Source organism: Chiloscyllium plagiosum, unplaced genomic scaffold (assembly GCF_037043375.1).
Source record: "Chiloscyllium plagiosum isolate Xiang-an unplaced genomic scaffold, Cpla_swu_hap1 HiC_scaffold_4, whole genome shotgun sequence".
Lineage (NCBI taxonomy): Eukaryota > Metazoa > Chordata > Chondrichthyes > Orectolobiformes > Hemiscylliidae > Chiloscyllium > Chiloscyllium plagiosum.
In genome coordinates this window covers 147,855,238-147,883,161 of record NW_028270142.1, presented here as the reverse complement: position 1 = coordinate 147,883,161, position 27,924 = coordinate 147,855,238, and the positions used below count along the sequence as shown (strand labels likewise).

General features: G+C 41.9%; 1 protein-coding gene across 2 annotated transcripts in view; it reads right to left on the bottom strand.

Moving 5' to 3' along the window:
- Positions 1-27,924, bottom strand: part of atg9b (autophagy related 9B) — a 119,708-nt gene that overhangs the window by 89,521 nt on the left and 2,263 nt on the right. Inside the window, exons 1-6 of one of the 2 annotated variants that reach the window (XM_087986772.1) lie at positions 19,114-19,241; positions 16,734-18,887; positions 15,502-15,545; positions 10,346-10,410; positions 9,132-9,296; positions 490-631 (exon numbers count right to left, since the gene is read on the bottom strand). In XM_087986772.1, coding sequence (XP_087842898.1) covers positions 490-631; positions 9,132-9,296; positions 10,346-10,374 — 336 coding nt within the window. In that variant the 5' untranslated portion in view covers positions 10,375-10,410; positions 15,502-15,545; positions 16,734-18,887; positions 19,114-19,241. Of the gene's footprint in view, positions 1-489; positions 632-9,131; positions 9,297-10,345; positions 10,411-15,501; positions 15,546-16,733; positions 18,888-19,113; positions 19,265-27,924 lie in introns of those variants that run through there. The other variant, XM_087986771.1, reaches the window with a different exon arrangement.

The window sequence follows — 27,924 nt, the reverse complement described above, 5'->3', positions numbered from 1 at the left end:
AGTGTTTCCAAATAAAGTTGCTGGACTATAACCTGGTGTTGTGAGATTTTTAACTTTGAACACCTGAAGTGACATTCATGGTGAGATAGTGGCTTTGTTATCAGGCTCATAACACAGGAACCTGGGCGAGAAAATGTATAGTACAAATCCTACCATAGGTAATTTACAAAGAAGACACTGGAACATAGAAGCCTGTGACCTAAAAGGGACACGAAGCTGACAGATTGGCTTCCTGATGAACTTTCTGGGATGAAACCTGCTGTCCTCTCCCAGTCCAGGTCGATAGGTGAATCCAGTCTGTCACAATGCTACAATGCTACAAGGTTCCAACACCAATGTATCACAACAACTAAAACTGACATACTGACACAACTAAACAGTGAATGGGTACACAAGAGGAGACTGAAACACCAACAAACCTAACACAGAATGCATTCAAAGCATTCTGAACAAGTTTCTGTGAACTGAGTAGTGAGGTGTGGGTCATACCGTAGGGATCTTCAGTGCTTGGATGTAGAACGTTCTGATTTCCCAATAACTCAACAGATTGCAGATGACTTTGACCAAACGATACACCCAGAACACTGCAGCCATGGTCAGGAGGAAGATAATCCAACCATTCTTCTGAATCCTTGTGAGAACAAAAGCAGTAATAGAAATCAGGATTAGGAAGGAATCCATGCTGATTTCAAAAAAGGCAAAATAAAAAAAGTTTAACACGTCAAGTGTTTAGCACTTTTTTGACAGCCATTTTTATGAAATGCAGAGTCAGACAGTCATAAAGCATGTTAAGAGATCCTTTGGCCCATCGAATCTGTGCTGATCTATCCACACTATCCCACTTTCCACAGACTGGCCCATAGTCTTCATGTTCTGACATTTCAAGTGCTCAGCCACACCCTTTTTCAAGGGTGTGAGGTTTCCCACATTTCCTGCCTCCCAGGAAGTGCATTTCTGATTAACTCTCTTAGCCAAGAACATCTTTCCTCAAATCCCCTCAAAACCTCTTGCTCTACATCTTAAAATGTGTCTCTTTATTATTAACCTTTCAACTAAGGAGAAGTCTGAAGTGCAAAGAGACTTGGGAGTTCTAGTCCAGGATTCCCTCAAGGTAAACTTGCAGGTTGAGTCAGTAGTTAGGAAGGCAAATGCAATGATGACATTTATTTTGAGAGGACTTGAATATAAAAGCAGGAATGTACTTCTGAGGTTCTGTAAAGCTCTGGTCAGACCTCATTTGGAGCATCGGGAGTAGTTTTGGGCCCCATATCTCAGGAAGGACGCACTGGCTGGAACAGGTTCAGAGGAGGTTCATGAGAATGGTCCCAGGAATGAAAAGTTTAACATATGAGGAAGGTTTGAGGACTCTGGGTCTGTACTTGATGGAGTTTAGAAGGATGGGGGAGGATTCTAATTAAAGTTTACAGAATACTGAATTGCCTGGAGAGTAGATGTTGGGAAAATGTTGCCATTGGTAGAAAAGGCTAGCACCCAAGGGCGCAGCCTCAGAGTAAAGGGAAGACCTTTTAGAACAGAGATAAGGAGAAACTTCTTCAGCCAGAGAGTGGGGAATCTCTGAAGTTCATTGCCACAGAAGGCTGTGGAGGTCAGGTCATTGAGTATATTTAAAACTGAGATTGACAGGTTCTTGATCGTTATGGGGATCAAGCATTATGGGTAGAAAGTGGGAGAATGGAGTTTAGAAACTTATCAGCCATGATTAAATGGCATAGCAGATTCGCTGGGCTGTGAACGGCCTAATTTCTGCTCCTGTGTCCTATGGTCTAACATTTGCTTCCTGTCCATCCTGCCCATGCCCCTCATAACAACTAGGATCAGAAGGAGGAGCAGAATTAAGGAGAATGTCAAAGCATTTTATTCTTATGCAAGAAGCAAGCAGGTAACTAGATTGGTCCACTAAAGGATAACAAAGGAAGGCTGTGTGTCGAACCTGAGCGAATGGGTGAGATTCTGAATGATTACATTGCATCAGTGAGGAGAGGGACACGATGAACCTTGAGATTAGAGATAGAAGTTTGAATAGTCTGGATCACATTGACCTAAGTAGGGAAGTTGTGTTGGGTAGGCTAGAGGTTAGAGCTGAAAATGTGTTGCTGGAAAAGCGCAGCAGGTCAGGCAGCATCCAAGGAGCAGAAGAATCGACGTTTCGGGCATAAGCACTTCTTCATGAGCCCTATCTGCAGTCCTCACTTTCTCCTAGGCTAGAGGTTATTAAGGTGGACAAATCCCCAGGACCGGATGGGATCTATCCCAGGTTGCTGAGGGAGGAGATAGAGGAAATAGCTGGGGCCTTGACAGATATCTTTGTGGCGTCCTTAAATACAGGTGAGGTGCTGGAAGACTGGAGGGTTGCTCATGTTGTCCCCCTGTACAAGAAGGGTAGTAGGGATATTCCGGGTAACTACAGACCAGTGAGCCTGACGTCGGTGGTGGGAAAGTTGCTGGAGAAGATACTAAGGGATAGGATCTATTTATATTTAGAAAAGAATGGGCTTATCAGTGATAGGCAACATGGATCTGTGTGGGGGAGATGGTGCCTTACCAACTTAATAGAGTTCTTCGAGGAAGTGTCCAAGTTGATAGATGAAGGAAAGGCCGTTGATGTCATATACATGGACTTTAGTAAGGCGTTTGATAAGGTTCCCCATTGTAGACTAATGGAGAAAGTGAAGTCACATGGTGTGCAGGGTGTTCTAGCTAGGTGGATAAAGAACTGGTTGAGCAACAGGAGACAGAGAGTAGTAGTTGAAGGGAGTTTCTCGAAATGGAGAAAGGTGACCAGTGGTGTTCCACAGGGGTCAGTATTGGGTCCACTGTTGTTTGTAATATACATAAGTGGTCTAGAAGAGGGCACAGTTGGTATGATCAGCAAGTTTGCAGATGACACGAAGATTGGTGGAGTAACAGAAAGCATAAGGGACTGTCAGAGAATACAGGAGGGTATAGATAGGCTGGAGAGTTGGGCGGAAAAGTGGCAGATGGTTTTCAATCCAGACAAATGTGAGGTGATTCATTTAGGCAAGACTAATTCTAAAGCAAATTATACAATGAACGGAAGAGCCTTGGGAAAAGTTGATGGGCAGAGAGATCTGGGAGTGCAGGTCTATTGTACCCTGAAGGTTGCTGCACAGGTGGATAGAGTGGTCAAGAAGGCATATAGTATGCTTGCCTTCATTGGACAGGGTATTGAGTATAAGAGCTGGCAAGTCATGTTAAAATTGTACAAGACATTGGTTCGGCCGCATTTAGAATACTGTGTACAGTTCTGAGCGCCACATTACCAAAAGGATGTGAACACTTTGGAGAGGATTCAGAGAAGGTTTACGAGGATGTTGCCTGGTATGGAAGGTGCTAGCTATGAAGAGAGGTTGAGTAGGTTAGGTTTATTTTCATTAGAAAAAGGAAGATTGAGGGGGGGCCTGATTGAGGTTTACAAAATCATGAAGGGTATAGACAGGATAGATAGCGATAAGCTTTTTCCCAGGGTGAAGGATTCAATAACGAGAGGTCATGCTTTCAAAGTGAGAGGTGGAAAGTTTAAGGGGGATACACGCAGCAAGTACTTCACACAGAGGGTGGTGGGTGTTTGGAACGTGTTGCCAGCAGAGGTGGTAGAGGCAGGCACGGTAGATTAATTTAAGATGTGTCTGGACAGATGCATGAGTAGGTGGGGAGCACAGAGATACAGATGCTTAGGAATTGACCGACAGGTTTAGACAGTACGTTTGGATCGGCTCAGGCTTGGAGGGCCGAAGGGCCTGTTCCTGGGCTGTAAATTTTCTTTGTTCTTTTCAGCCCCCACTTCTAAATGAGGTCATGGTTATCTACTTCAGCACCATCTTCCTGCACAACACCTGCATACATCCTTTGATGCTTTTAATCTTTAGAAACATATCATCTCAGTCTTGAACATACTCAATAATTTTTTCCAGAGAATAGTTGAGGTTCAGAATTCCAAAGATTCACCACCTTCAGGGGGCCATGTCTCAGAATAAAGAGGCAGACCATTTAAGACTAAGCAGCAGGGGAATTTCCTCCCTCTTATTCTGGGACATGGCCCCCTGATTCTGGGTCCTCCAGCCCAGGGAATTAATCCCCCTAGTCTCTCCCAGGAATCTCTGTATTACTGTTTATCCCACCGAATCCACAATGTATTCCATCTGTCACTCAGCCTCTCAGAATTTCCCCAAAGATTGACAAAGATACGATTTTTGAGAAGATTTGTAGCTCAGGTTGAGGTTCAGGTTGTAAGTTTTCTTGCTGAGCAGAAAGATTTGTTTTCAGATGTTTCATCACCATGCTAGGAAACATCATCAGTCAATCTCTGGTGAAGTGCTAGTGTTCTGTCCTGCTTTCCATTTACGTGTCTTGGTCTGTTAAGGTGGGTGATATCATTTCTGGTTCTTTTTCTCAGAGGTTGGTAAATGGGGTAGGGATGGTGTTGATGATGTTGGAAGTTTCCTCTATCTGGTCTGCATAGATGAGTTGGGTTGAAGGGTCTGTTTGTGTGCTGTACATCTCTACAAGTCTATGTATCACACTCTTACCTAGCTCTGTCTCATCTGTAAACTTTCACTTATGTATACTTTTGTTTTATTGCTTCAAACTCATTTTTTTCTCCTAAAGTTCACACTTACAGTTGTGGCAAACTTAATCTTTCTGAAGAAGGGTTACTGAACCTGAATAAAAGCAAATTACTGCAGATGCTGGAATCTGAAACCAAAAGAGAAAATGCTGGAAAATCTCAGCAGGTCTGGCAGCATCTGTAAGGAGAGAAAAGAGCTGACATTTCGAGTCTAACTGACTCTTTGTCAAAGGGTCAGTTAGACTTGAAACGTTAGCTCTTTTCTCTCCTTACAGATCCTGCCAGACCTGCTGAGATTTTCCAGTATTTTCTCTTTTGGTTACTGAACCTGAACGTTAACTCTGATTTCTTTCCACAGACCTGCTGAGCTTTTCCAACAATTTCTGTTCTTGTTTCTGATTTCCAGCTTCCATATTTTTTGGTTTTTTTATCTTTCTGAAATTTGCTCACAAGGACCCACCAACAAAATAGAAAAATGGAAATGATCTCTCCCCATCCCATGCAAAATAATTGGACAAGTCTGTTTTACTCCATTATTCACATATACAGGGAAACTGTAGCAATTCTGGGACTCTCAATATTCACTTATAGGAAACAGCAGCAACAAAAATACAAAAAACACCCCTCAGCAAACCTGGGACAGCCTCAGAACATGTAATCAATACTTTCACTTAAAAGGTTATTATTAAACTGACATTGAGCCTATAGCCAAGTGATTCCTGGTACTTAAATTCTTGGAATTCAACTCATGGTAAATTGGAAACAAGCAGTATTGGCCCTGTGCGCTGTACAAAATCAGAGACGATCACTGTCCTTATCTGCAGTACAGAATGCACTTATTAGACTGCTTGGCATATTAACCTTGCATGGGGAGAGGAGAATGTGTGAACGTTAATGTGACAGTGACTGTGCTGAAGTCAGGAGGTAGCAGTGGGACAGTACCAGAGAGGTGGGGCCTTGACATAAGTACATGGAAAGCAGTTATTGGGCAACAAGATGTTGTAAACACAGGGAATTCTTATGTGGCCTGCCAGTTACCATCATCTTAGCTCATAACAACAAGAAACAGCTGGATAAACATTGCTGTATTAGATATCACAGCTTTCGAATCTCTTGGCACCATCCATCCCCAGGGTAAGTGGATTCCCCTAACAGCTTCCTACTGTCTTGCATTCCCAGGGCAGGGAGTTAGTAAACAATGACCCTTTGAGAAAAGTGGATATGAGTGAAAGTTGGAACGGAAGTCGGGAATTAGAGAAAGACAGCAGGTGCGAAGGGCCGGGATGAGAATGGGACTAAATCTGAGAGAATCAGATAGGCATGTGAAGATGGACAGCAAGGTGGGGAAGGAGGAGTGGGACAAGGTGAGTTCTGTATAGAGAGGAGGGGGTTGGTGGGGAGAGAGTGACAGAGACAGACAGATATGGAGATAGAGATTGGGGAAAGACAAGACAAAGACAGGTGGAGAGAGAAGGGGTAAAATAACAGAGGGAGAGAAGGGAAAAGTAACAGGCATATAGATTGCCAGGAAGAGAGTGGGAGAAAGAGATGGGAAGAAAGAGTGAGTGGGAGTTGAAGATTAGAATGGAAAGACTGACATCACCCATCAACACTACGTCGGTCACTTCTTACCATTCACCGCTTGTGCCCCTCCCTGATCGGCCTTGAGAAAGTGCTAGTGCACTGGCTTGGTCAACCAATGTCAAAGAGCAGGAAGAGTCTCATGGAAGAGGGTCTGGAGTCACAGAAAGCTAGAGCAGCTAATGATGACAGGTTTGATTCAATGGGCTGTTACAACAATCTGATTATTTAATTCTAGGTTTATTTAATTAACTGACACTGTGGGAATAGAAAAGTAGTCTATGTTTACACAGAAAGAGACTGCAGAATGATGTAGGGCAGAGGAATCTTGGTCCTTGTACATGAATCACAAAACATTAACATACAGGCAAAGCAAGAGATTGGGAAAGCTTTTATTGCACGGGTCTGGAGAATATAAGAAGGCATGTTTTGCATACTACTTTCTCATCTAACTCTTTATCAGCTCAGAAAAGCAATTAGAGGTCAGAAATAAATATTTGGCCTTGCCAGACATGCTGACATCCCATGAAAGAAAAACTGGGAATAGCTATATTGACCTTGGAAAATGTGGGGCACAGATTAATCAGAAATGCTTCCAGGGCTCTGACAGATGATAGAAAAATTGTACAGAAATGTGGTCCCTAGAATAAAGGAACTGAAAGAGTATTTTGTATTAAGTTTGTAGGGTTGAGAAAGAATTTACTCAAGTAGATAGATGGAAACATTTCCCACAGGTGGGCAAGTCTAGGAAAGGGGGACATGAAATCAAAATCCAGCCATTCAGGACAGAAACAAAAACAGAAATCGCTGGCAAAACTCAGCAGGTCTGGCAGCGGTTTTGGGGAGAAAACAGAGTGAATGTTAAGAGTCTGGTGACTCAACAGAACTGATAGCAGCTGGGAAAAACTGGTATTCATGCTAAAGACAAGGTTTTTTTTTTGGGGGTGGGGAAAGAGGAGGAGGAGGAGGAAGTGAGTAGATGGATTGAGATGGAGCCAGAGGGAGAGAGGGAGAACTATGAAAGAGGTAGGTAAACGGGGGCATTATGGATGGCATACCATGACAGAACAGAAGCTGAATACATGACAAGAACTGAGGGTAACAGAGAATGCTAAAAGCAAATTATGGAATGTAATAGTGGGCCTGAGAGTGGGTGAAAGAGGGTAGGCTGTAGTCTCACTGAGTGACTGAGTGTAGATATGGTAAAAAAAAAATGGAAGAACACAATAAGGGTCTAAAGTTATTGAACTTGATGTTGAGCCCTTGACACTGCAGAGTTCCCAAGTGGAGCACTACAGTAAGCCTGAGACAGAGGTGTTGGTCAGGGAATTTGGTGATGTGTTGCAGTAGCAGGTAATAGGAAGCTCAGGGTCATTTTTATGGATATTTAGAGAACTCAGTCTTATTGAATGGTTCTAGTTTGGAGGTCATTCGGTCCTTCGACTCCATTCTGGCTCTATGCAAAGCAACTCAGTAATTCCACTCTCCTGCTTTTTTCATATGGCCCTGCTATCGTTTCTCCCCCTTCAAATGCTAAAGCAATTCTCCTTTAGGGCCAAGATTGAATTTTTTCCACTAGATCTCAGGCAGTATACTCTAGATCCCTGTTGAAGAGGAAAGATAAGGTCTCTCCAAAGCAGACCCATTTTCTTATTTTCACTCCTATTAATTATACCTATTTCACTTCTCTCCTTTATATCCATTAACACTCCCTTTATCTTTTGCCTTGGCACCCTCACCATCTGTTCTACTTACTGTACTCCTTCTCCCTTTCTGCCAACAGCAGAAAAACCATTAATTTCTCAATCCTTTCAGTCCTGAAGAAGTCATACTGCACTCAAAACATTAAGATTGCGTCTCTCTCTGCACAGGTGCTATCAGACATGTTGGGTTTCTCCAGTATTTTCTATTTTTAGAGGAAGTTCATGTTGTTTAATACATTTCCAAGTTGAACCATGGTTGTGTGTGTGTATAAGAGTGAGAGAGTGAGAGAGTGAGAGAGTGAGTGTGTGAGAAAGGACATGCAATTTCCATTGTAATTTCTACTTTAATTATGTATCTGCAATCATCTGAAAGGTGACAGTATTTGCATATAAATAAAAGCAAGTGTATTTAGTTCCACCATTACTTCGTTGACATGGTATGAGGCAATATATAAACTAACTGGCTTCATGTGTTTGTATATCATAGGAATAAAGAACAAGAGTAGGACACACAGCCCTTCAAGCCTGCTCCCCCATTCAATAAGAACATGGCTGATCTAATTCTAACTTCAACTCTACAGTCCTGCATATTCCCGATAATGTTTTATCCCCTTGAAAATCAAGACTCCAGATAAATTTTGCATCCACTATCTTTTGAGAGAGGGATCTAAAGACCCACAGCCCTCAAAGAAGAAATGTTTCCTCACCTTTATCTTAAATGGGCTTCCTTTATCTTTAAACTATAACCCTTAACTCTAGATTCTCCCCCAGTGGAAACATCCTTTCAGGATCAACCCAGTCAATTCCCCTTATATGTTTCAGTTCAGTTACCTCTGACTCTTGTAACCTTTTCTAAAGAAAGACAATCTTCTGATTTCTGGCATTAGTCTCATGAACTGCTTCTGATACACTAGCATTATTCCATTAGTACAGTGACCAGACGGGATCTCACCAAAGTCCAGTATAACTTAAGTACAACCTCCATACCTATGTATTCAATTGCTCTCACAATAAAACAAAAGATTCCATTAGCCTTCCTAATTATTTGTTGTACTTTGTGATTCATACTTTAGGACACCCAGAATTCTTTGTACTTCAGAGCAACCTCTCACATCTGGATAACATTCTTTTGTTTTATTCTTTCTGCCAAAATGTACAATTTCACATTTTCCCATGTTGTACTCCATTTGCCAGAGTATCAGGTTGCTTCAGCCCCTCTCTTACCAAAGGTAGACTCTTACCTTGCAGTGCATTGCTCTGTGGGTAGTATTGCATCTGGCAGAGTGACTTTATTCCTCTCTGGTTGGCTGGAACCAGTGTGATTTATGAACTTATTTGCAAATAACACATCATATTCCACGCAGTTGAACAGGAAAGTTGTGAATAGGACAACAAATAAGAACTGCCTGAAATACAGGACGAGAACGGTCGATATGAGAGTCAGGCAAAGCAATGAGCTGCATCTAACATTTACAATCCTAGATTTCAATTCTCTTCAGATTTCTGCTAAAAGTACTGACCTTCACTTCAGAGTGTGGGTTAGGGTGCAGAGGGAGTTTGTATTAAAATTCCATTGCAGTTTCGTACTATTTCAGAATCCTACTCAATGTCTCCACTGCCTACTTAAACTCTATTCAATGCAAGGGTTTTCATTTTTAATCACGAAGGCTTCACTTCACCCTCTTCAAGTCCTTATTCTTCTTTCAGACCTTACAACTTACTAGGTTCATTTACAAGTAGAAGGGCTCAGATAGCTGCACATTTGAGTTGCAGGGTTAGATGTTCAAGGTCATCTCAGATACTTTAGCATGAAATCTAAGGTGACATTCAAATTCAGTACTGAGGGAGTGTTCCAGTGACAGACATGTTTTATTAAATAGAAGTTTCCTCTGCTGTCTCAGGTGTACATGAAATATCCCATGGCACCATTGCAAAGAAGAACAGGGGAATTATCCCTGATGTATTGGCCATTATCCTTCAGTAAAAACTATAAGTAGTAATGATTTGGTCATTACCACAACGATGTTTGTAGGAGCTTGCTGTGCACAAATGATCTGCCATGTTTCAAGTTTCTTCTATGACAATAGCAACTAAATTTCAGAAAGAATTGCCTATCACTCCTTTGGTATATTCTAAAGATGTTATAGAATTTACAAGTCTTTATTTTCTATTGTCACTGCTATCTTCTATCTGCTATCTTTTGTGTTATGGCTACCATGTCATAATCTCTAACTTGAATTACAACTGCAATTAATTCAGATTATTCCTTCTTCTGTTTTACTGTTTTAATTCAGAACACGGAACAACAGCTCTACCCTTACTCTAGCTGGTCTCAAAGTGTTTAACAGTCCAATGTAGATCTTTACTGTATATCTAACTATCCACATACATTTAGCTCATATTATTTGTATTTTGCCTGAGACAATAAGCATTTTAACATGAAGATCAAACTTACACCAACTCGAAGAATTCAGACAGCATCATGCAGGCAAAGCCATTCTTTTGGTGAAAGTGGTAGATGTGATTAATAGGTTAAGGATCACCTTACTGCTGCCACTGTGCAATGTTAGATACCCCACTGCATAGACCTCTGTTCTTGCAGCCCCATTCCCTGCCATTAAGTTGTATACCATAATAAATCTAATGCATCCATATTTAGATCATGGCTATAATTGAGGTCTGGAGCCAAGTGCTCCTGGTGGAACCCAGCGTGAGCAGATTATTGCTGTTTAGGTTTTGGTAACACAGTTGACAACACCTATCAATTTGCTGGTGATTGAGAACAGACTGATAGGGCAGTAATTGACTGCATTGGATTTATCTTGCTTTTTGAAGACAGGTCATACTTGGGGCACTATTCCACCTTGATGAGTGGATGTCAGTGTCATAGTTGTTCTGCAACAGCTTAGTTCGGTGTGCAGCTTGTATTTGTGATGGTAGAAGTAGTCAAGAAGGTTCATCCATCTGGTTGTCTTGGTTGCAGATGTTTACAAAGACTTCAGCCTGATCTGTTTTTAGGCTATAGTGCACAGCTCAATGATACAGTGCAGTGTGAAGACAAAATGTCATCTTTGCAAACTCTGCAGTTTGCAATGCAAACATTCAATCACAGATTGACAGATCTGCTTCAAGGAATGGGCGAGGACTCCCAGGGACACCACTATGCTGCTGAAGACACCAAATATTTCCAGGGATGGTGATGGAAGAGTCAGGAATGTTAGCTGAGAGGTATAATTCTCTGTGTATGCTTTATCATGCTATTGCTGGGCTAGTCTATGGGATAGCTCTCTCAACTTCAGTATAATTCCCAAGATACAATGGAGGACTATTTTGCAGGGTTGATATGTGTGTCTTCATTGCATCCTGACCCAAAGTGTAAATAAGAGGCCTGATCCATTTTTCATGTTTTTTTTTCTCAAGTGATTTGATACAATTGAGGACAATATCCTTCTAATTTCCTTCGCTGTGTGCCATCCATTTCTTGAACTGCATGAACCTGCCTGTATTCCTGATGAAGGGCTTTTGCCCGAAACGTCGATTTTACTGTTCCTCAGATGCTGCCTGAACTGCTGTGCTTTTCCAGCACCTCTCTAATCTAGACTCTGGTTTCCAGCATCCGCAGTCATTGGTTTTACCTGCATGAACCTGTTGAAATAGCTGCACATGCTTCATTGTATCGGGAGGACTGCTGACTGATTGAGGCTTGATTGCCCCTTGCATGAAACATTACAGATTGCTACATCACTGAGCACTCACACAGGTCACCATGGACGATGGTCTTGCTGGTGTCATTTCACAGGGCAGTTAGGAGTCAGCCACATCGCTGGTGGAAGGCACTCAACTGTGATGTCAAGATTAAATCAATTTTCTTTTTCAGTTTCACTGAATGTTAAAAATCACAACACCAGGTTATAGTCCAATAGGTTTATTTGGAAGTACTAGCTTTCGGAGTGTTGCTCCTTCATTAGGTAACTGTGGAGCAGGATCATAAGACAGAATTTATAGCAAAAGGTTATGGTGTCATGCACCTGAAATGATTGCTGTTAAGTCTTTTATAATGGGTTGCAGGTTTCAGTTCATAATACATAAATCCGAGGACTTATTTTAAATCATATTCTCGATTTAAGATTTTATAAAAAAAAGTTACATCTCTGCTCAGACAATGCATTAAAGGTGTGAGGCTAGAGTCTGTCTGTATCCCAATCTTGAATCAGTTTCGTTCTATTTCCAAAGTGGAATGCACAAAATATTACATGGATTGACTGTCTACAATGTGTGTTTTTTTTTGAGCGAGAGAGAGACAGAGAGACAGAAAAAGAGAAGGAAAGAGAGAGAAAAGAGACAGAGATAGAGAAAGAGAGAGAGACAGTGAAAGAGAGGAGAAAGAAAAAGAGAATGTGAGTGTGGGGTGCACGTGAGAGTGTGTGTGTTTGCATTTGTGCATGCTTAGTGTGTGAGAGAGTGTGATGGAGAATAAGCTTGTGAGAGGGTGTGAGTATGGGGGGGGGGGGTGTATGCGTGTGTGTATGAGAAAGGGTCTGCATGAGAGTGCGCGTGCATGTGTGAGAGGGTGCATACTGTAGTGGGGTCACCTGTAGTGTGACATGAACCTAAGGTTCCAGTAGAGGCCATCCTCATGGGTACTGAGCTTGGCTACCAGCCTCTGCTCGGCCACTTTGTGTTGTTGCCTATTCCGAAGTCCGCCTTGGAGGATGGTCACCCAAAGATCTGAAGCTGAACGTCTCCGACTGCTAAAGTGTTCCCCGACTAGGAGGTCAGACACCTCAGCAAACAGGGACATTTGACCTTGGATCTTCAGATGACCATCCTCCATCGTGGACTTCGGTACAGGCAACAACGTGGCCGAGCAGAGGCTGATAGCCAAGTTCGGTAGGGATGGCCTCAACCGGGACCTTGGGTTCATATCACACTACAGGTAATCCCCCTACATGATACACACTCTTACATACTCTCACACTCATGCAGACCCTCTCTCATACACACACACACCCCACACTCTCACAAACTTATATTCCATCACATTCACACGCAAACACACACACTTTCACATGCACTCATACTTACATACTCACATGCATGCACACACATACTCACTTTCTCTCACACACATGCATGTGCACATACATATAAGTCTATGGGTGAATTTGTACTTGCAGATACATTCTATGTTGCTCAAAAAAATGTACAATCTGCAGGCAGTTAATTCATGTAATATTTTGTAAATTCCACTTTGGAAATAGAACCAGTCTGACTCAAGACTGGGATACAGACAGACTCTAACCACACATCTTTAATGCATTGTTTGAGCTGAGATAGAATATAGAACATAGAGCATGTCACCTTTTTTTAATAAAGCCTTAAATTATCTCAAGAATGTGACTTAAAAGTAGTGCTGAGATTTACATATTAATGAACCAAAACCTGTAACCCATTCTAAATGACGAAAGACGTAACAGTCTAGGTTCATTCAATATATTATTTCAGTTGCATGACACTGTAATCTTTTGCTGTAATCAATTCTGTGTCTTATGGTTCTGATAAAGGAACAACACTCTGAAAGCTAGTGCTTCCAAATAAAGCACTGTTGTGTGATTTTTAACTTTGTCCACCCCATTCCAATACCGGCTCCTCCACATTACTGAATGCTGGTATCACTAGCCAGGCCAGAATTTATTGTCCATTAATTGTCAAGAGTGCAATTAAGAGTCAACCATAATGGTGTGGGCCTGGAGTCACCTGTAGGCCAGATCAGGTAAGGATGAGAGATTTCCTATTAGATTAGATTACATTACAGTGTGGAAACAGGCCCTTCGGCCCAACAAGTCCACACCGACCCGCCGAAGCGCAACCCTCCCATACATTTACCCCTTACCTAACACTACGGGCAATTTAGCATGGCCAATTCACCTGACCTGCACATCTTTGGACTGTGGGAGGAAACCGGAGCACCCGGAGGAAACCCACGCAGACACGGGGAAAACGTGCAAACTCCACACAGTCAGTCGCCTGAGGCGGGAATTGAACCCGGGTCTCTGGCGCTGTGAGGCAGCAATGCTAACCACTGTGCCACCGTGCCGCCCATCTGAAATGATATTTGTGAACCAGGAGGGTCTTTATGACAATCGACAGTGGTTACACGGTCACCATTAGACTACCTTTTAATTCCATATTTTACTGATTTCAGGTTTTGCCATCTGCCAAGGTGGAATTCATAAACGTATTTATAGAGGAAGCAGAATTAATGTTTTGAGTTCAATATGACTTTTCTTCAGAACAATACCGGACTTGTGACATTTTCACTGTTTCTCTTTCCAAAGATGCTACCAGACCAGAGTTTCTACAGCATTTTCTGTTTTTACTTCCAAAGAATTAGCCTGGTGCTTTGGATTATTAGTGCAGTGATGTTACTATCATACCTCTGATTAGCCCCTAACCTGCACAAAGGTTGTGAAGAGCCTCCTTCTTGAACTGCTACAATCTCTGCATTGTCTGTAAACCCACAATGCCATGAAGAAGAGAGTTCCAGGATTCTGACCCAACAACCCTGAAGGAACTGCAATGTAATGAGAAGTCAGGATGATGAGAGGGTTGGAGAGGAACTTTCAGGTGGTGGTGTTCTCATTTATCTGCTGCCTTTGTCCTTCCAGATGAAAGTGGTTGAGAGTTTGGAAGATACTGACTGAGGATCTTTGATGAACTTCTGCAGTGCATCTTGTAGATAGTACACTTTGCTGCTAACTGAGCATCAATAGTGGAGGGAATGGATGTTTGTGGATGTGGTGCCAATCAAGTGGTCTGCTTTCTTTAGGATGGTGTCAAACTTCTCCAAAGTTGAGAGAATCCCAGTGGAGAATACTCCATCATATTCCTGATTTGGCCTTGGAGATTATGGACAGGCTTTGGGGGAGTCAGAAAGTGAGTCACTTGCTGCAGTATTCCTAGCCTCTGACCTGTTCTTGCACAGCATTTGTATAGAGAGTTCAGTTCAGTTTCTGCTCAGTGATAACTTCCAGGATGTTGATAGTGAGGATTCAGAGATTTTAATGCCATTGAAAGTCAAGGGGTGATGGTTAGATTCTCTCTTGGTAGAAACGATCATTGCCTGGCACTTGTATGATCTAAATGTTATTTGCCATTTGTCACCCAATCCTAGGTTCTGTCCAGGTCTTATTGCATCTGAACACGGACTGCTTCAGTATCCGAGTTGTAAATAGTGCTGAACATTGTGCAATTATCCCCACTTCCGACCTTATGATGGAGGGAAGGTCATTGATGAAGCAGCTGAAGATGGTTGGGCCGAGAACAGCACCGTGAGGAACTCCTGTTAATTAGAGATGGAAAACAAATGCTGGCCTTGCCAGTGATATGAACAACCATGAAAGACTGAAAGGACAAAAAAGGAGGTTCGTATGAAATTGCCATGTCTGACCATTCACACAATACAACCAACGCTCCTCCATCCCTCACTACCCAAGTCCCTCAATGTTCTCAGATCCTCCTCAGAGGGGTCACTGTATTCTTTACAGGACAGCATTCATTTCACAATTGTAATGCTAAGTATAAACCAATGCATCATGGTCAAAAGGATATTCTTGTGAAGAAATTATCTAGGTTCTTAATATGATGCCACGAATCTGTTTAAGGCAAAAAAAAAACACAATTAGCTCAGTTGGCATTTAACTGACACTGTACATAATCTCCAAAACACCCGAGTCTGCCCCTGCTCCACCTCAGTTTCTGCTGATCCATGCTTTTGTTATCTTTACAAGCCACAGTGGTGTACAAGCAATGTCACCGAACCAGTGATTCAGAACTGGAATATGGGCTCAAATCCCACTTTGGCAGGTGGTAAGATGGCAACCAGGTAGCTACTGTGAACTGCAGTCAAAAACCATCTGGTTCACTAATATCTATTAGGGAAAGAAATCTGGCAACCTTACCTGATTTGGCATGTCAATTAAATGAAAAAGGGATCAGGCATTCTGAGTCATTATTTGGGGTCAATAGGGAAAGAGGTTAGCATGCCAGACAACTTCAGGAAACAACTAATGAACCATTATTCCACTCAAAATAAATAGTATCTCAAGTGAAGTCATGAGAGAGTGATTTTATCACATGGAACATAGATCCTGCAGTGAGTAGGAAGTCATAGACGTACCATGTCTTCTACACACAAACATCGCAGATAAAAAAGCTTGGGAATCAGATTCAGAACTCAGGCAGCAGCTGGAGTCCTTGTAATACAACCACAAGGAAGAGAACTATGTGAATGCATGTTTAGGGTCACACAGTTTAGAGGCATGCCAGCATAAAGAGAATGAGTAACCATCAGTGTCAGAGAAATATCCTACATCCCAGCATGCTGAAGGAGCCAGCTATACCATGGATGCATTGGCAATTACCTCTGAAAATTTTATAGATTATGGAAAGGTTCCAGCTGAATGGAAAGTAGCCACACTAAATGTAATCACACTGATAACGTCTGTGAGGGAGGAAATGGGAGAATGTAGAATATATAGACAGCATTGTTTGTATTTTTGTGGACGACACCAAATTTGGTGGGATAGTAGACAGTGAAGAAAGTTTTCTAAGAGTACAAAGGGATCTTGATCAATTGGGTCAATGGGCTGAAAAATGGAGTTCAATCTGGATAAATGCGACGTATTGCATTTTGATACAATGAACAAGGGTAGGGCTTATACAATTAATGGTAGGGCCCTGGGTAGTGTTGTAGAACAGAGGAACCTAGGGGTTCATGTATATAATTCTTTGAAGTTTGCGTCACAACAGACAGGGTGGTTAAAAAGGTATTTGGCACTTGCCTTCATTATTCAGTCCTTTGACTTTAGGAGTTGGGAAGTCATGTTGAGGTTGTATAGATCATTGGTGAGGCCTCTTCTAGAACACTGTATCCAGTTCTGGTCGCCCAGTTTTAGGAAATATACTATTAAGTTGGAGAAAGTTCAGAAAAGACTGACCAGAATGTTGCCAGGTGTGGAAGGTTTGAGTTATAGGGAAAGGCTGGGACGTTTTTCACTGCAGTGTTGAAAGGCGATTTTATAGAAGTTCATAAAATAATGAGGGTATAGATAGAGTTAATGGTAGTTGTCTTTTCCCTTGGATGGAGGATTTCAAGATTAGGTTGCATATTTTTAAGGTGAGAGGAGAGAGATTTATAAAAGACAAGAGAGGCAAATTTTTTTTTTTACACAGAGGGTGGTTTACGTTGACAAACTTGCAAACATCTGGTGAGTGCAAGATGAAAAGCATCAACAAAACATGTATTTTCTCAGCAATACTTAAGCTTGGTACTCCCAAATAAATAATTATCGACCCTTTAGCTTGATATCAGCAGTGGCGATCCATAAGGGTCTGTGTGATGGCCTCAATGACTGATCATATTTGTTAGTGAATTAGAGGAAGGGTTAGAAGTCAAGAGCCCAAATTCCACAGCACAAAGGTCAGTAGCATTATAAGTAGTGCAGTTGGAAGCATAAAATACAGTGTATTGATAAATTAAGTGAACAGGCCTAACCATAGAAAATGGATTTTAATGAAAGATATTGGAGATTGTCCACTTTGGGCCCAAAACAAATAGAAAGAAGAGGACATTCTAAGTGGTGAAATAATGAGAAACAGTACAGGTCCAAAGAGATTGAGGGATTGACCTCATACACAGATCATTCAAATGGCATGGACATACAAAAAATAATCAAAAAGGCAAATTGAATGGTGGGCTAGAAAAGCAGGGGTAAAAAATTATACGTCAGCTATACAAACCCTATTAACATTACCCTAGGTAACATGTGGTTCTGCACACCATGTTCGTAAGGGTATATTGGTCTGGAATTGCGTGCAATGACTTTTAGTTTATTTTTTTCATAGGATGTGGGTCTTGTTGGCCGGGCAAACATTTATGAATTACCTTTAATTGTCCTGGAGAATGTATTTGCAAGCTACCTTATGAAACACCACAGTCATTGTTATGTAGGGAAATCCCAGTGGTTACAGGAAGGGAATTCCAGGATTTTGACCTAGTGTTAATGAAGCAACAGTGATATATTTTTAAGTCAGGATGGTGAGTGCCTTAAAGTGCAACTTGCAAGTGGTGGTGCTCTCATTTATCTGCTGCCCTTGTCGTTCTTGGTGGCTGAAATCTCAATCTCAGAAGGTATTGAAAGAGGCTTGATGAGTTACTGGAGTGCATCTTGTAGTTGGTACACTGCCACTGTTCATCAGTGGTGGGAGGAATGAATGTTGAGGGCGGTGAATGGGGTGCTAATCAAACAGGCTGCAATGGCCTAGATGGTGTCAAGCTTCTTGAATGTTGTCGGTGCTGTAACCACTCAGGCAAGTAGAGAGTATTCCATCATACTCCTGACTTTTGCCTTGTCGATGTTGACCAGGCTTTAGGGAGTTAGGTGGTAAGTTACTTGCTGCAGAATTCCTAGCCTCTGACCTCCTCTTGTACGTACAGCATTTATATGGCTAGTCCAATTCAATTTCTGGTCAATGGTATCCCACCCAATATGTGGGAGGTTCAGTGATGGTAATGTTACTGAACATCAAAGGGAGATGGCTAGACTCCATCTTGTCGCAGATGGTTATTGCCTGGCACTTGTAGGGTGCGAATATTAAGATAAGAGGTCAGATTATATAACATAGGATTGTATTCCAAGGATTTTAGTAAGTACAATATATTTACAAAATATTGAAGCAGCAGATAGCATTGATAGAAATTTCTTCCTAAGAAATACTGACACACAAAAAGGACGGCAAAGTTTGGAAATATTTTCTCAAAGAAAAATTCAGGTTAGACTGTTGTAAATTTTATATTTGAGATTGATGGTGTTTTTGTTATTCAAAGGTATGGACCAAAACAGTATGAAGTTTGGTTGCAGATTAGTTATGATCTGATTGAAAGGCAGAACAGGCTTGAAAGGGACCACTCTGCTCGAACAGATACAGACAACACCCTGAAACAATAATAAGCAAAGATCAGCCAGAGGCACACTCATGGGTAATCAGACATTAAAATTTCAGAAATAAACCTGCCCGAAACTTTAAGTCAAATCAGGAAATAGTTAAGCTGCTGAATACTGCTTACAAGAGACAATACCAGCCATAGCAACTAAATTAATGACACTCATGAACAGACAGAGGTGGTCAGGTAGAAATCAAACTCCGAATTGTGTTCCGTACCTTTCAAACCTTCTGGAACATGCACCAGCAAGTCTTCACCTGGTGGGGAATCCTCCTCATAATCATCTGCGCCCAGCCGCTGGTACTCCTGATAATTTTCAAACCTTGCCATTTTTTAATCATATTCCTCGAAACTGACCTGTGTGGGTAACTTAAAACAACAGGACCAGATTAGAACATGCTTTACATCCCTAATTAGTTGCTGCTACATTAAATTAGCCTGTTAAATTTCATGAAAATCATGGCAGAAACTCCTATAAGATGCTGCCATTCTCAAGTTGAAGGACAGCAGACAACGTCTGTGTGCTCTGGTGCTGAACTAGTCCCGTGAACCCTACCTACCTATTTTGGATTCATGGGGTAAGATGTCCATGAGGTAGTGTGAACTGGAGAGACGGATTTCTTCTCTTCATTACTCCTTTGCCAATGCAGGGTGTGAAAATGGATAACAGGAGCAGAAAAATCTAGGTTTTAAACAACTCTGATGCCAGTGTCATGACATGCCTGTGATTGTGTAGGGAAGAGAGGAGGTGGCTGGGTGGATCCTGAAACTGGTCCTTTAGAGAATCACTGGAGATGGGTGGAACTGGGTGTGAGAAATAGTTAAAAGTATAATCAAGATATTCCCATAAAAAGGAAAGATAGGGGTAACAAATCCACCACTCCCTGGATGATGACAGAGATGAGATTAAGAAGAAGAAAAAGTGTGCGCCTGACAGATATCAGGTGGATAATATATTTGAGACTCAGCTGAATATGGAAGGATCAGAGGGGCATTGAAAAAGTAAATAAAAAAATTAGCATTTAGCTAAAAAGCAATCCAAATGTTTTCTATGAGCATACAAGTAGTAAAAGGGCGATGAGAGGAGGATCTGAGCTGGCTAGGGGCCAAAATGGAAACTTACACAGAGGTGGGGGCATAGCTTATTAGGTACTAAATTAACATTTTATTTCAATTAAATTTCTATCAGTCTTTAGGGAAGATGACATTGCCAGGTCATGATGAATGAAGAGATAATTTGATATTAGAAGGGTTTTAAATTGATAAGGAGCAAGTATTGGGTAGGCTGTTTCTATTTAAAATTGACAAGGTACCAGAACTGGATAAATCTTATCTCCCTAAATCCAAGGATACAGAAGGAAGCGAGGATGAAAATTGGGGAAGGTATTTTGAGTGCTCCTTAGAATCAGGACTGGAGAATTATAAACGTCACATCTTTGTTCAAAAGGAGTGCAAGCATAAACCCTGCAAATACAAATCAGTGGTGAGGAAACTTGTAGAAACAATAGGACAGGCTAAAATGAATAATCAGATCAGACAAATACATTTAATTAATGAAAACCAACATTGATTTCTTGAGGAAAAATCATATCTAACTAACTTGCTGGAGATTTTTGAAGAGATAACAAACAGAGAGAATTCAGCGGGGCAATGTTTCTAAAACAAATTCATGAATTATAGGTTATCGAGTCAGAGTCGTAGAGATGTATAGCATGAAAACAGACCCTTTGGTCCAACTCTTCCATGCTGACCAAATATCCCAACCCAATCTAGTCCCACTTACCAGCACCTGGCTCATATCCCTCCAAACCCTTCTTATTCATATACCCATCCAAATGCCTTTTAAATGTTACAATTGTACCAGCCTCCACCACGTCCTCTGGCAGCTCATTCCATAAACGTACTACCTTCTGCGTGAAAAAGTTGCCCCTTAAGTCTCTTTTATATCTTTCCCCTCATACCCTAAACTTATGTCCTCTAGTTCTGGACTCCCCGACCTCAGGAAAAAGACCTTGTCTATTTATCTTATCCATGCCTCTCATGATTTTGTAAACCTCTATAAGGTCAGCCCTCAGCCTCCGACGCTCCAGGGAAAACAGCCCCAGCCTATTCAACCTCTCTCTATACCTCAAGTGGGTTAATGGTTCATAACTATTTACCTGTAGCTAGAACCTACTAATTTGTAACAAATAGTCAGACAACATAGGTGACAACATTTGGAAGAGCAGATCTCAATTTCAGCCTGCTATCCCAAACTAGAACCACATTTAACTAAAGTCAAAGAATGTGGTGCTGGAAAAGCACAGGTAGTGAAGCAGCATCCGAGGTGCAGGAGAGTCAACGTTTGGGGTATAGCTCTTCACCAGGAATGAGACTTGTAGGTCAAGGGGCTGAGAGATAATTGAAATGGGGGGGGAAGGTAGTTGGGAATGCGATAGGTAGTTGAAGGTGGGGGTGAAAGTTGATAGATTGGAGAGGATAGGTGGGAAGGAAGATGGAGAGGTACAACCATTCAAAAGGACAGTGTTGAGTTGAAAGATTGGGACTACAATGAGCTGGGAGGGGAAATGGGGAACCTGGTGAAATTCACATTGATCCCATGTGGTTGGAGGGCCCCAAGGCAGAAGATGAGGCGTTCTTCCTCCAGGCATCGGGTGGTTAGGATTTGGTGATGGAGGAGGCCCAGGACCTGCATGTGGGAGGGGGAGTTAAAGTATTCAGCCACAGGGCGTTGGGGTTGGTTAGTGCGGGTGTCTCAGAGATGTTCTCTGAAAAGATACGCAAGTTGGCATCTTGTCTCCCCAATACAGGAGACCACATCAGGTGCAACAGATGCAGTAGATGACATATGAGAAAGGATCCTTTGGGGCCTTGGTTGGAGGTGAGTGGGGAGGTGTGGGCGCAGGTTTTGCACTTCTTGCGATGGCAGGGAAGGTGCCAGGAGAGAGTGGGTTGGTGGGGGTTGTGGACCTGATAAGGGAGTCGCAGAGAGAATGGTACTCTGAAACACAGATAGGAATGGGGCGGGAAATATATCTCTGGTGGTGGGGTCTATTTGTAGGTGGCAGAAATGGCAGAGGATGATGTGGTGTATCCGGAGGTTGGTGGGGTGGAAGGTGAGGACCAGGGAGTCCTTGTTGCGACTGGAGGGGTCCTACCTGTCCAACTTCCTTCCCACCTATCCGCTCCACCCTACTCTCCGACCTAACACTTTCACCCCACCTTCACGTACCTATCACATTTTCAGCTACCTACCCCCAGCCCCAGCGCCACCCTCCTCTCATTTATCTCTCAGCCCTCTAAACCCACAAGCTGCATTCCTGATGAAAGCTTATGCCCAAACGACAATTCTCCTGCTCCTCAGATGCTGCCTGACTGGCTGTGCTGTTCTAGCACCACAGCAAGGTGGCTCAGTGGTTAGCACTGCTGCCGCACAGCACCAGGGACCCGGGTTAGACTACCGCCTCGGACGACAGTCTGTGCTGAGTTTGCACGTTCTCCCCACATCTGCGTGGGTTTCCTCTGGGTGCTCCAGTTTCTTCCCACAATTCAAAAGATGTGCAGATCAGGTGAATTGGCCATGCTAAATTGCCTGTAGTGCTGGGTGCATTAGTTAGGGATAAATATAGGGTAGGGGAATGAGTCTAGGTGGGTTACTCTTCAGAAGGTCGGTGTGGACTGGTTGGGCCGAAGGGCCTGTTTCCATACTGTAGGAAATCTAATGTATTCTTCAACTCTGATCTCCAGCATCTGTAGCTCTCACTTGCTCCACATTTAACTAAAATTGTACTTAACTCCTCTTGCAATAAACCTTTGTAATTCATTGCTACATCTGCACTAATGTTTACTGGTTAATATTAAAGGACATGCAAATACCTCTGCAGAGTAGCAGTCTCTCTTTATTTTAAATAATAATCTCTTCTTTAATCTTTGTGCCAAAGTGAACAGCTTCACATTTTCTCACATTATACCTCAACTATAAAATTTCTACCCACTCACATAACCTTGGGAGATTCTTTGTCAGGGCTTCCCATTTGGAGAACTGAAAATTTTCCCAAACACTTGGTGAGGAGTGAAGGAATCGTCAAGAGCGAAAGGAGTAGGTTGGTGATTTTGGCCGAGGAATTCATTGCTTTAACATTTTAAATCATGACCTGACACCCCACTCTTTAGGAAGCACAGGTTTATGTTCTCTTCAAACCACTTTCCAAGTTATCTTTGTGTCAACAGCAAACTTAAATTTCATCCATTCATCCAACTCACAGATTGTGAATAGTAGAGATTCTTGCATTCACTCAACCAACCATGCCGCACTCCACTAATTATAGCTTGCCAGCACAAAGGTGACCAATCTAAGCCTTTCACATCTGTCTTCCCTCCACCTCAACTTAAAACACTTCATAAACGATCACACCACATTCACAAATTTTGCTCATCGGTATCAGTATCGTTTTCTGGACCTTGAATATAAAGATTGTTTTACAGACCGTGTCAAGGAGCTTTGTAAGATTTATGACATTGAAAGTGGTACACAAAGGTTGTTGCTGAATCAGCCAGGACTCAGTGAGTAGTGCGCTGTGTTGAAGTCAGGAAGTCATGGGATCAAATCCCACTATATAGATTTGAGTTCATTATTTGGGCCAATTATTTGAGTGCAGCGCTGAGGGAGCACCGCATTGCCGGAAGGTCAGCACTGAGGGAATGCCGCACTGCCAGAGGGGCAGTGTAGAGGGAGTGCTATCTTGACAGATGTGCTGCTTTTGGAGGATGTATTGTAGTTTTGGGTTCCACACTGTGGGAAGCATATTGATGTATTCAAGGTATGAAGGCAGAAATTTACCAAGGTACTGTCCAGCATGAGGGAATACATTTGCAAAGAAAGCCATGAAAAATTGGAGCTGAAAACAGGAGATGAAGGGGGGATTCAGTGGAGATGCTAAAAATTATGTAGAATGGGTCAGAGCAGATAGAAACAAACTATTTCAGTACTGTAGGGTGACACAGGGAGATGAAATGTCAGAGATTTAAGAGCGAGAGCAGATCAAAATCTTACCTACAGGTTTCAGAGGCTTTGGAATTCACTGCCCAAGCGTTTGTCTGATGCAGGGACCACGGCTAAATTGAAAAACTGGAAAGATAAGTGGGTGAGAGAGAAGAGGGTAAAGAGATATGGGAGCATGGTGGGATTGGGACACTGCTCAGAGAGAGAGGAAGCACAAACATGGTTTGGAAAACTGAAACGTTGGCATTTTGATTATTTGGTGGAGGTTGTGTGTTGAATTAGTGCTTAAAGCAGGAAAGGGTCCACCTCTGAGGAGTTTATAAAACCTAATAAAGACAGTGACGATCAGACAGAAAGAGCTCATTCACGGCTTGGTTTGGTTGCTCCAAGGTACCTATGCACCTTTGTAAGAAATTACATGTCTAACTCATTCAGGTAGCTCACAGGATTCTTATGAACAAGATTTGCTACTCTGTGCCCACCTACCCTCAATACTCTGACTTTTACCTGATAACAAGGGAATTAGTAATGTCGGATAAAAAAACATCATATCAACTGAAAAGATATTTTGGTTTAGTGTTTGTGGAGAGAATGCAAGTGACATCCTGGAAATAACCGTTAACCAGGAATTGAAAGGGATGTAGGAACTCAAGAAAATTATAATTACCAAGGAAATAGTACTGAGTAAATTGTTTGAAATGTAATTTGACAGGTCCTGATGAATTTCATCCTCACATTTTAAAAGCAGATAGCAGATGTGTTTATTTTAATTTTCAAAAATTCATTGACTTTGGGGAAGCTTTTTTAGATCGGAAAATAGCTAATGTAACTCCTTTATTCAAAAAGGGAGGGAGGGAGGGAGAAAGCAGGAAATTACAGGCCAGCCAGCTTAAAATCCATCATCAGGAAAACGTTCAAAGCTTTTTACATTCTTAGATAAGGCACTCGGATAAGATCAAGGTGATCAGGCAGTACCAAAAATTGTGCTTACACTGTAACTAATTTATTGGGGTTCTTTGGAGAAGTAACTTGTGCTGTAGATAAAGGGGAACACAATGGATGTACTGCAATTAGGCATTTGATAAGGTGACACATCAAAGACTATTGCAGAGAATAAAAGCGATGGTACCGGGGGTAACACGCTAGCACGGATAGAAGTTTGGCTGGCTAACAAAAAGCAGAGATTAGGAACAAATGGGTCTTTTCAGGCTGGCAGGATGTCACAGATGATGTGTCACAGGGGTTGGTGCTGCAGCCTCAAATCTTTATAATTAATAAAAATAATTTGGACAAAGGGCCTGAAGTAAAGGTAGTAAATTTGCTGGTGACACAAAGATTGATAAGAAAATGAGGAGAACATAAGAAGACTGCAATAGGATATGGATAGGTTAAGTGATTGGGCAAAGATTTGGCAAATGGAGTATAATGTGGGAAAGTCATTTTGGCAGAAAGAATTAAAAAAAGCATATTATCTAAATGGTGAGAGATTGGAGGACTCTGAGATGCAGAGAGATCTGGGTGTCCTAGTGCATGACTCACAGAAGGTTAATATGCAGGTACAACAAATAACCAGGAAAGCTCACAGAATGTTATGTTTTACTGCTAGGGGAATTGAATGTAAAAGTAGATTAAGCTTCAGTTATACAGGGCATTGGTGAGACTGCATCTGGAATAACATGTGCAGTATTGGTCACAGTAGATTAGATTAGATTCCCTACAGTGTGGAAACAGGCCCTTCAGCCCAACAAGTCCACACCGACCCTCCAAAGGGTAACCCACCCAGTTCCATTTCCCTCTGACTAACGCACCTAACAATATGGGCAATTTAGCATGGCCAATTTACCTGACCTGCACATCCTTGGACTGTGGGAGGAGACCGGAGCACCTGGAAGAAACCCATGCAGACATGGGGAGAATGTGCAAACTCCACACAGACAGTCGCCGAGGCTGGAATCGAACCTGGGGCCCTGGTGCTGTGAGGCAGCAGTGCTAACCACTGAGCCACCGTTCCAATAATGCATTGGAAGCAGTTCAGAGAAGGTTTACTTGACTCATACATGGAATGGGCAGATTGTCTTATGAAAAAAAGGTTACACAGGCTAAGTCTATATTCTCCAGAATTTAGAACAGTCAGAAGTGACTTAACGGAAACTTAAAAGATCTTGAGGGGACTTGACTGGTGGACATTGAAAGGATGTTTCCTCATGGAATCTAAAAACTGGGGATCACAGTTTAAAACTAAGTGGAACACATTTAAAACAGAGATGAGGACATTTTTTCTTGAAGGGGGTTCAGAGTCTTTGCAAATTCCTTTCCTCAAAAAGTAGTGGATAGAGAATCTTTAAATATTTTTAAAACAGGGGTAAGTAGATTCTTGATAACCAAGGAGATGAAAGAATATTGGGAAATGCAGGAATTTTCAGTTGAAGTTAAAATCAAATAAGCCATGATATAGTGAATGACAGCATAGGCCTAAAGGGCTGAGTAGCCTACTCTTACTTCCTCGCTCGTATATTCATTTACAGTGAATGACCAGCATTCTGGAGTTTGCTTTATGGAATATTTATTAAACTACAATCCTGCAATCTTGGAAACATGAAATATTGCAGATTAATAAGATAGAAACTCATTAAAAAAACCAAAAGTCTATGGTCTATTCGTACAGTTATAAAGAATAAAGACAGAATTGGGATAAGAAGGGATGAAATTTTCAGGATGGCAAACTGCAACTAGTGGAGTGCCATAGGGATCAATGACGGGGCCACAAATATTTACACTATGTATGTTAACGATTTGGATAAGGAAAGTGAATGTACTGCAGCCATATTTGTAGATGACACAAACGTAGGTGGGGAAGGCAAGTGATGATGATGACACAAAGAGTCTGCTGAGGGATAGAGACAAGTTAAGCAAGTAGGAAAACTTGGCAGATGGAATACAATGTGAGAAAATGCTAGGTCATGCACTTTAGCCAGAGAATCGAGGAGTTGAATAATATTTAAATGGAGAAAGACTGCAGAAATCTACAGAACAGAAGGATATGGGAGTCATCATACATGAATCTCAAAAAGTTGGCATCCAAGTTCAGTGCGTAATAAGGAAAGCAAATGGAATGTTAGGCTTCATTTCAAAGGGAATGGAGTATAAAAGCAGGAAGGTGTTGCTAAAACTATAAGGAACTAGTCAGATCACAGCTGGAATACTGTGAACAGTTTGGGGTCTTTACCTCAGGAAAGAACACCGACATGGGAGACCCTCCAGAAAAGGTCCACTAGGCTGATATAGAGGGAATATCTCAAACAGAGATTGGCCCTGTACTCATTGGAACTTAAAAGAATGACAGGAGACCTTATTGAAACATACAAGATTCTTAGTGAATTGACAGGTTAGATGTTGCTTCCCCATGTGGGACAATTGAGGACCAGAGGGAATAATCTCAGAATATGAGGTTGCACACTTAAGACAAAGGTGAGGAGTAATTTATTTTGTCAGAGGGTAGTGAATCTGTGGAATTCTTTACCAGAAAGTGCTGTCAAGGTCAGGTCATCAAATATATTTTTTTTTAAGGCTCAGGAAGGGAATCAAAGTTTTATGTGGAAAGACAGGAAAGTAGGCTTGAAGATTATCAAATCAGCCATGAGCTCATTGAATGGTGAAGCAGACCCAATGGGCTGAAGGGCCTAATTCCATTCCTTTGTCTTATGGCCTTATCTCAGCTGCAAAGAGATGCATCAGGGAGGTAACTCCCAGGCAGTGATCTAATTTACCTCAACCTCATACATCACAATGACAGCAACTTCACAAGCCTCTTGCTCTATCTGGAAGTGACAGTAGAGCCTGTGCAAAGTGGGAGCACTTTGAAGCAATAATGTCTCAATCCACTGCTAATACTGACAACAATTTAGTTCGCGAATTCACATGGAGCATTACCTAAGATCTACTATCCCCACTAAACAAAGAACTGGCAGCCAGGATGGTTAAACCAGAATCCAATCCACCTTCTTGTGCCACCTTAACATTGCACCAT